At 49.3% G+C, this 9,440-nt stretch overlaps 1 protein-coding gene across 2 annotated transcripts; it reads left to right on the forward strand.

Annotated features, from left to right (window-relative positions):
- Positions 1–807: 807 nt before the first annotated feature.
- LOC122920636 (zinc finger protein 135-like) lies at positions 808–9,189 on the forward strand. Of its 2 annotated transcripts, none has more exons than XM_044270294.1 (3): positions 808–903; positions 1,489–2,131; positions 6,765–9,189. In XM_044270294.1, exons 2-3 carry the CDS (start codon positions 1,501–1,503, stop codon positions 8,456–8,458), a joined length of 2,325 nt encoding a protein of 774 aa, XP_044126229.1. In that variant the 5' UTR covers positions 808–903; positions 1,489–1,500; the 3' UTR covers positions 8,459–9,189. The 2 variants fall into 2 exon arrangements, with proteins under 2 accessions (XP_044126229.1, XP_044126230.1); XM_044270295.1 differs by having other exon boundaries at positions 882–1,001.
- The last annotated feature ends 251 nt before the right edge of the window (positions 9,190–9,440 follow it).

Here is a 9,440-nt window from a genome sequence, read left to right on the forward strand (position 1 = left end):
GTCTGCTGAGCAGTGTATCTAATCCTATCCTGTGTGATACTGCCTGCTGAGCTGTGTATCTAATCCTATCCTGTGTGATACTGTCTGTTGAGCTGTGTATCTAATCCTATCCTGTGTGATACTGTCTGCTGAGCTGTGTATCTAATCCTATCCTGTGTGATACTGACTGCTGAGCCGTGTATCTAATCCTGTCATGTGTGATACTGCCTGCTGAGCTGTGTATCTAATCCTATCCTGTGTGATACTGTCTGCTGAGCTGTGTATCTAATCCTATCCTGTGTGATACTGTCTACTGAGCCGTGTATCTAATCCTACCCTGTGTGATACTGTCTACTGAGCCGTGTATCTAATCCTACCCTGTGTGATACTGTATCTAATCCTGCCCTGTGTGATACTGTCTGCTGAGCTGTGTATCTAATCCTCTCCTGTGTGATACAGTCTGCTGAGCTGTGTATCTAATCCTATCCTGTGTGATACTGTCTGCTGAGCTGTGTATCTAATCCTATCCTGTGTGATACAGTCTGCTGAGCTGTGTATCTAATCCTATCCTGTGTGATACTGTATCTAATCCTATCCTGTGTGATACTGTCTGCTGCGCTCCTGTATCTAAGCCTATGATGTGACACTGCCTCCTTAGCTCTGTATCTAATCCTCTTGAGTTGCAGGCTGACATATGCATTGAGACCAGTCCCTTATCACACCCCCTCCCCCCACCACACAGGGAGCGCGTGCTCAACACGTGACACTACTGACGTCACCTATTGTATGTCACATGACCTGCGTCTCCAGTTGCTGTATCACATGACCGTGGGCGGCTGTCCCGGCATGCATCGTAACAGGAAGTGATGGTGACAGCGCTTGTCAGCGGGCGATATAACGACAGCGGCTCCGGGAACTCTACAGGTATTTACAGGGAGTAGGCAGCAGGTACACGACGTGGAGGGGGAACGGATGATGGAGCAGTGGGTACATGACGTGGGGAGCACAGCTGATACAGTGAGGTATTGGAGCAGCGGGTATGGGGGGCACGGCTGGTACATGGAGAAGTGGGTATGTGATATGGAAGGGGCATAGCTGGTACATAGAGAAGTGGAGGAGCAGAGGATACGTGGCAGGGGGAGCACGGCTGATACAGAGAGGTGTTGGAGCAGTGAGTATGTGACATGGAGGGGGCATGGCTGGTATATATAGGATTGGTGGAGCAGTGGGTACATGACATTGGGGCCACAGGTGATATATAGAGGAGTGGTGGAGCAGTAGGTATGTGACATGGAGGGGGCATGGCTGGTATATATTGGATTGGTGGAGCAGTGAGTATGTGACATGGGGGGGGCACGGATGTACATAGAGTTCTGGTGGAGCAGTAGGTACGTGACATGGGGGCACATCAGATGACAGTACGTGCCCTGTGTCGGTATAGTGAGGCGATCTGGATACCGCACTGCGGGCTGAGCGCTCTCCTGACTCCGTGTCTCCTCTGACCTGCAGACTGGATCTCCGATGACGTCACCCGGGTTTCCTCATCCGCCTGCAGTGGAGCTGCGCACACATGACTTTGAACGGGAATCCAGAAATTTGATTTCCCAGGAACTTCATTGTACGGCGTTGGGCGAGTACTGCCGTACGCACCGGATCCCACGCGCGCTGCGCTCACGTTTACGGCCCACGCTGTTTAGGGAGGATGAGTCCTACTGCAAGCAATTTGAGAATATTCTGAACAAATGTTCCTTCGACTTAATGGTTCTGACCATCGATTACCTGCAGAAGTCCATCAAGGAGACGAGGGAGAAGGTCTGCACCATAGAGCGCCAGTTATCGGCCCGTCTGCCTGCCGACGACTGGCAGTCTCTAAAAGCGGGCATGGAGAAAGATCTGACCAATTTCCGAAAGGAAGTGGAGAAGAAGGTAAGGGAGACCTTCCTCCAGGATACAGAAGACTACCAGCTCAAGCGCGTCTACAGGTGGCAGGAGCCTCCATCGCGTTACTTCAGGAGCTCGAGCAGCGGCTCCAGGAGAGGAGATCCCTGCGTGGTTAGGCATCGGGAGACATCGCACCGGTCCAGGTCCCGAGTGACGAGCTCAGGCATCCGCCCCTGCAGACCACTCCGCACACATCCAGACTCTCTGCCAGGTAGGTGGTGTATCTACAGCTGGGGGTCTCTGTCTGACCCCCGTTATTTCGGCGTAGTAACGGCAGTGATTTGATCCTCCCTCTGTTAATACATCTTTCCAAACCACAACATCACTTAAAGGGGTTATGTTATCCAAGAGTATTAAACGCCCCCCATACACCCAGGCCCCTCACATTAAATATACTTACCCGGCTCCCTGCGCCGCTCCTGGTCCCCGCACCGCCGCTTCTCCTAGTGTGCGGATAAAAACATCCGGGGGGAGGAAGGGCAGCCAATGACGGTGACTAGCCTCCCTAGCGTCACCCACAGGATAGTCTGCTAAATAATGTATCTTGGAGGCGTAGGTGGGTGAAAGCTATAATAGCAAATTATAGGGTCACAAGTTATCCTGGAAAAAACAATAGGACTTTATCACATCCTTAAAAAATTTAACCTCTAAAGGTTTGGAGATGGTGGGCTGACGTAATATACATACATTTTTGAATAAATGTTTGCATTCCCCCCCCCCCCAAGCTCTTGAACACAATTACAGCAGTAGTCAATGATGTCTGAGCGACACTGACATACATAACCATTGGGAAACGTACGTTTCGCTGCGTTAATATCACACCGCGCAGTCACATGTTTTGCATTTTCCTTTTAGAAAGCTTCCAACAATTGTCCCTTTTCGAGGGCAGATGTTGTTTAAACACACACAATGTTATGGGGGAAAAAACTGTCAGAAGAAAAAGTGTCTCGTTCTGAACAAGCCTAAAAACATTCTGCCTGTTGGGAGCAGCAGCAGTGTGGATGTGGAAAGGGTAGGGTATAATAAGCACGTGGTCTGTGAGGATAACAGTACTAATTTCACACACAAACAGGGATAGTTCAGCCCTAAAACTTCCCAGACTCACTATTCCTACCTACTTGCACCTTAGGCAGTGACCCCACAACTGGGCGGCAGTCCCTATGCTGAAATACGTGTCTGGACAACGCAAAGAGTACAACAGACAGTCAGAGAGTAGTCGTATGTAAAAGGTTAAAAAACCAGACAAACGATTAAGACAACCAATACACCAAAAAGTCAAGAACCAGGAGATCAATACAGCACCAAATCGCCAGAGGCCAAAGCGTAGTCACAAAACCAGTCCAGATATTCGCAAGCTAGCGGAGCCTTCAGAAATACCACGAGGGAACCAGAGGGCAAGAAATTCACCAACGCCTGCACGCACTGGAGCCAGCCTTATATAGAGAGCTGGGAATGAGGTCCAGCTGGCTTCCTTAGGCCTCTTGCACACAAACATTTTTTTTGCGTTCCGTTTCCGTTGTTCCGTTCAAAGATAGAACATGTCCTATTATTGTCTGCATAACGGACAAGCATAGGACTGTTCTATCAGGGGACAGCTGCTCCGTTCCGCAAAAACAGGAATGCACACGGACGTCATCCGTATTTTTTGCAGATCCGTTTTTTGCGGACCTCAAAATACTGAAAAAGCCATACGGTCGTGTGCAATAGGCCTTACACGTCAGAGCTGTCAGCTGACCATGCTGACACTCTGAAGCCCCGACGCGCCCATTGGGGCTCGGATCCCTGAGATGGCTGCACCACTATCTTGGTTCCCCTGGATGCTGAGGCAGCGCTGTGCGGGGGAATCATAAAATCAATTTCCTGGGAGAGCTGCACCTGGGACTTGGTTCTCCTGGCAACCAAACACCGCTGCCGCTCTGAGGCGGCGCTGGCCCCTGACATGGCCGAAATAGTAGCGGCTGCAGAAACAGTAGATCGCCTGTTTATGGGTAGTAGTAGTGGCAGACGGCAACAGTGGCAAGATGGGGCACTGCCAGCAAGGCCAGATCTATTCATCCGGCCGGAAGAGTGTGAAAATCCTCCCCATCCAGGCTTGGTTCATTTTGACAAAAGTGATGTTTTGAACACTGAAGGAGGACAACGTGGTCCATTTGGATGTCAACACGCAAGCTGCGGCACTGAAAACCCTCTCCAAGATGACATTGGAGGCTGGGCAAGAAGAAAGAAAGAGAGCGTGCTGTGTCCACAGGGTCAGGGAATAAGACATGCCCCGGAGACTGTCCAGAGTGTAGTTAGGCCTGTTCCTTGCCGTTGTGGTGGGACGTCTCCACTTGCTGATTTGCCTCAGCCTCACACGGCACGTGAAAACACCTCTCCATCTTCTTGAGGAAAGTGAACTGTCTGCTGCTGCTTGAGGTGGGGCCTCCCTTTCAGACCCGCTGGCCATAAGCTGTGTCAAGCTGCGTACACAGTCTTTCCTGGTAATAACGTAACTTGGCCTCCCTTTTGGAGGGAGGAAACGTTCCCCCATTTTGCTTTCATACCAAGAGTCTGAAAGGTTGGCTATAAAGTAATCATCAGACTGCTTGATGTCCACAACCCGCCTGTCACTGTGTAAGCAAATCTACAGATCACTGGCCTGCGTGCCTGAGGAGCTGGGTGTATCCAACGCCATCCCCCACTGAAAGGTTTGGGTGTCTTGGCCAGTGTTATCGTCATCCTCCTGCTCCTCCTTCAGTGGCAGCTCCTCCTCCTCCATGGGAGTTTCTCCTTGTGAGATGCGGATAGCTAGATGCGTTAGCTGTTCTTCTTCCTTATCTGTCGCCACTTGCTGTTCTCAGATAAATATGAGGGAGATGACGTAGTTCATGCTGCAGTTGTCCTTGCGGACAAACTTTGTGGCCTTTTCGAAAAACTGACAGAAATGGCTTTCTGCTGCTCATAAGGCACAATGTTGAATTCTAGCAAGTTGGCACGTCGCAGATTAAGTGCTGTAGCGGCAGGCGGTTTCGGTTGCTGCAAGTCCAGCAGAGCGTTCCTCGTCACCTAAGTGGCTGAAAAGCGAGCACGGTCTCCTGGACATTGCCAGCACTTTGCGCGAGCCAGTGTACATTTTCAAAAAGCGTTGCACAACTAGGTTAATGACGTGCGCCATGCAAACGCCATGTGTTATTTCCCCCAGGTTCAGGCCAGGATGTTGAGGCCATTGTCGCTGACCACCTTGCCCAGTTGGAAGTTGGCTGGGTGACAGCCCGCGGGATGTTTGCTGCTTGACGTACTTTAACCACCACTTCCCAGTGTGGCCGATCAGCTCCAACACCGCATGGCAATGCTTGAATTGACACGTGATAGAAAGGGCTAGTGCAAGCAAACCTGTGCACTGCTGCTGTTGGGGACGGGAGAGTGTCACCTCTGATCTTTATTGCTGCCCCACCACTTAAATCCGTCTCGCAGGTCCTGTACAACACACAATCATCAGAGTTCTCGCCCTCCATGCCACTTTTATCAGACCGTGAGATAGCATGGTGGGCTTCTTTGCCCTCCCTCCAGATTCCCTGCTCTTCATTTGCCCCCACTGCCAATACCGTAGCTACAGGTGCCACTATTGCCACAGCTGTGCATGGAGTCTGATTGCTCTTACACATGTCGTCAGCAGGGAGACTCTCTTGACTATCTTCCGTAGGGTGTGGTGGGGTTTTCTTGGCGTCATGTTTTTTGCCCGGATAAGATGCGGGTGCGTTGCGGGAAAATGCGCAATTTTTTCCGCGTGAGTGCAAAACTTTGTAATGCGTTTTGCAAACGCGTGAGAAAAATCGGCATGTTTGGTACCCGAACTTCTTCACAGAAGTTCAGGTTTGGGTTAAGTGTTCTGTAGATTGTATTATTTTCCCTTATAACATGGTTATAAGGGAAAATAATAGCATTCTTAATACAGAATGCATAGTAAAATAACGCTGGAGGGGTTAAAAAAATAAATACATTTTTTTTTTAACTCTCCTTAATCCACTTGATCGCACAGCCGGCATGCTCATGTGCAAGCCCCATAGAAATGAATGGGCCAGGATTCAGTGCGGCCGCAATGCGTTCAACTCGCACATTGCACCCGCGCGGAAAACTCGCCCGTGTGAAAGGGGCCTTAGAGAAAGAAAGGCGCACCCTACTAGGAAGGGGCAGTGAAGATAGAGAGGACAGCACTGAAAGTCTTCTCCGGGGCTGCAAGAAGGAGGAACGCTGTGACCCCCGGCTCCAAGGCACCTCAATGTCATCCTGCTGTGACGGAGGAGGACTGAGCCATCCAGCCATCAGTGTCATCCTCTTTCTCCTCAATGAAAACGTGCCTTTCTTAAGCCAGGTAGAACTGCGGCTTACTACTTCTGGCCGGATAGCTGGTGCTACTACTACTCGCATTCTGTTCTCCGCCCCCCCCCCCCTCATTCTTGCACAAACCCTTTTAAAGACAAAGACGCACAATAAAATGTCTTTCCCTTTTCATAAACACACTGAAGACACTGCTGTTGACTTTAGAAATAATGCAGTATCGGCACCACTAATAAGCTTTGAGCTGGCTGGAGATGCTCTGACACAGATTTCAGACTAGTAGTTCATGTATTTTCACTCAGATGTAAAAAGCTTACCCTCTGTATTGTAAAACGCATGTGTAGCACAGGTATATTGCTATTTTTGCTAAATAAATAAATAATAATGAACCCTAACTGTCTGGAGATGCCCGGACACAGATTTCACTATTACCACGGCCCTGATTCGTCTTATACTTGTTGTCCCTTTTTTAGCACTTGATTGATTTTCCAATACAAACATTTAGAGCAATTTTCTCTTTTGTGCAGATCCGAGAGGCCTGGAGCGGACACCGGCAAGCTGCGTTTCTCTGCCTTATAAGAAGAATCGAGTTGGGTGTACTGGAGGGTCTGTGGGGGTCGTGCTGGAGAAATCAAAAAGTCCTAAGAAAACTGCCAGAAGCCATGAAGCAGTGGATAGTCCTCCGGCTGGATCAGAGTCATCGCACCGTGATATAAAAGGGATCTTAATATTAAGAGAAAGCCATACATACAATAATGTCCCCACCGCTCCGCCACTGCACCAAATTGATAAGGAGATTGGCCAACAGCATAGTAATCCCAGAACAAGTGATAAAAGTATGGAGAAACTGGGGCAGCGAGGTAGTCCTCCTGATATGAATGTCAAAAACATTTGTAGACCGTCTAGAAAAAGCACAGAATCTAAAGCTGGAAGCCTCATAAGTGGTGGGAAAAAATCAGTGTCCACCAGGGACCACAAGAAACCATTGGTCACTTATCCTGGAAAGAGACCTTGTACCTGTGCTTCTGTCAGCAGTGGGGCTGGTGGTACAAATGGTGTCTCTGACGGGTCTGCAGATCAGCATCCAGAGGCGGTCTGCGCTTTTGGGGGATATAATAAATGTCGAAGCAGTGACGAGCCAGGCTCGGAGGTGTGCGGAGGAGCCACGATGCCTGCTGTGTACAGTATGATCAGGTCACTGCCTGGCACAGATCAGCATTGTGCAAATAGCAATAAATGCAAGACCTCACGTGTGTCCAGGAGTAAGCGGGCTCGTAACTGCAAGCTGGCCAAAAAATCTCCAAACCGGAAAGGTGGAGCTTTATTTCAAAAGGTTTCAAGAAGGTTTCAAGAGTGCAACAAATGCCGAAAAAAATTCTCTGTAGTGGTTATCAAAAGCAGACGTCGCCACGGAGCGGAAGTGTCACGATGGAGCGTGCGTTCATGTGGTACCGGCAAGAGTAAGACATGTACCGAATGCAAGAAGATGATCCACGGCAGAAGGCTCTCATCTGGAAAGGAAGCCTATTCCTGCACCGAGTGTGGAAAGCGCTTTCTGCAGCGCGCGCTGCTGGACCTTCATCAGAAGAGCCACGTCGAAGAGAAACTCTTTTTCTGTGCTCTCTGCGGGAAGCGCTTTGTGCAGCAATCGCTGCTGCTCTTACATCAGAAGACGCACACAGTCAACAAACCGTATCGGTGCATGGAGTGCGGGAACCTGTTCTTCAGGAAGGCATTATTTGCAGAGCATCTTAGGAGCCATAAAGAAGCAAAGCCATGTCGTTGCTCTGATTGCGGCAAGTGTTTTGCAGACAACACCACACTTGTTATACACCAGAGAATCCACACAGGGGAGAAACCATTCAGCTGCCAAGAGTGCGACAAAAGCTTTAGTCAGCACTCGACCCTGGTGTCCCACCAGCGCATCCACAGTGGTGAGAAGCCGTATGAATGCCGCGTGTGCGGGAAGCGATTCAGAGACCGCTCGTCCTTGGCTTGTCATCAGAGAATCCACAATGGCGAGAAACCCTTCAAATGTCAGGAGTGCGGCCAGAGGTTTACACAAAGCTGCAACCTGCGCAGACATGAGCGCCTGCACATGGGACAAAAACCGTATGTCTGTAGCAAGTGTGGAAAAGCTTTCAATGAGTCCACAAAGCTAAAATCCCATGAAAACGTTCATCTAAAGAAAGAAAGGAAAGAGGCCCAGAGGACAAAATGAAGCCTGTGAGAGGAAGGGATTTGTGTCAGACATAAATGTAATGGAAATGATGTGTCTCGTGTGGCTTCTTATGTCTGTCCATATTCTGTGGATCAGCGGAGGTCAGCCCAATACATTATGGTAGCCGCATCTGAGAGCCACGCGTTTGGTATGGTGTCTCGTGGCTGCCTATTTTCAGCGTGCACATGGTCACATATATGCCATCACTTTCCTTTGAGCACCACTCCATTCACTTCTGTGGGACCGGCGGAGATGGAGCCACGCCATAGAAATCAATGGAGCATTGCTCACACATGTCCACCACTTTTATCCTCCCTGTAGGAGGTGGTCAGACCAGCCACAATCAGACTCAATGTAGGAGATAAGTATTAGAAAACCCCTTTATAGTCACAGTCCTGAGCGCAGCAGAGACGGATTAACTGCACTTAGGCTGGGCTCCATTTTTCCTACTAAAGGTGAAGCAACTAGTTACCAAATACAGGGGCAGGTACGTTCTCATGTAGGCGATCTGGGAAGTGACTAGTCAAACCCCTTTACTAGGAGTGTGGTTGTCAGTCACTATGGTGTGATTCATCTGCCCCATTGTGTTTGACAACTAGAGAAAGGGAAAGGTGGAGCTAGCGTAGGCGGATTGGCCATAGACCACCTGGGCCCTTCTCGCAGCCGGCCAGTGGAAGTTTTTGGGGATGTACAGTACAGACCAGAAGTTTGGACACACCTTCTCATTCAAAGAGTTTTCTTTATTTTCATGACTGAAAATTGTAGATTCGCACTGAAGGCATCAAAACTATGAATTATCACATGTGGAATTATATACATAACAGAAAAGTGTGAACCAGCTGAAAATCTGTCATATTCTAGGTTCTTCACAGTAGCCACCTTTTGCTTTGATTACTGCTTTGCACACTCTTGGCATTCTCTTGATGAGCTCCAAGAGGTAGTCACCTGAAATGGTCTTCCAACAGTCTTGAAGGAGTTCCCA

Source organism: Bufo gargarizans, chromosome 10 (genome assembly GCF_014858855.1).
Source record: "Bufo gargarizans isolate SCDJY-AF-19 chromosome 10, ASM1485885v1, whole genome shotgun sequence".
Taxonomy (NCBI): Eukaryota; Metazoa; Chordata; class Amphibia; order Anura; family Bufonidae; genus Bufo; species Bufo gargarizans.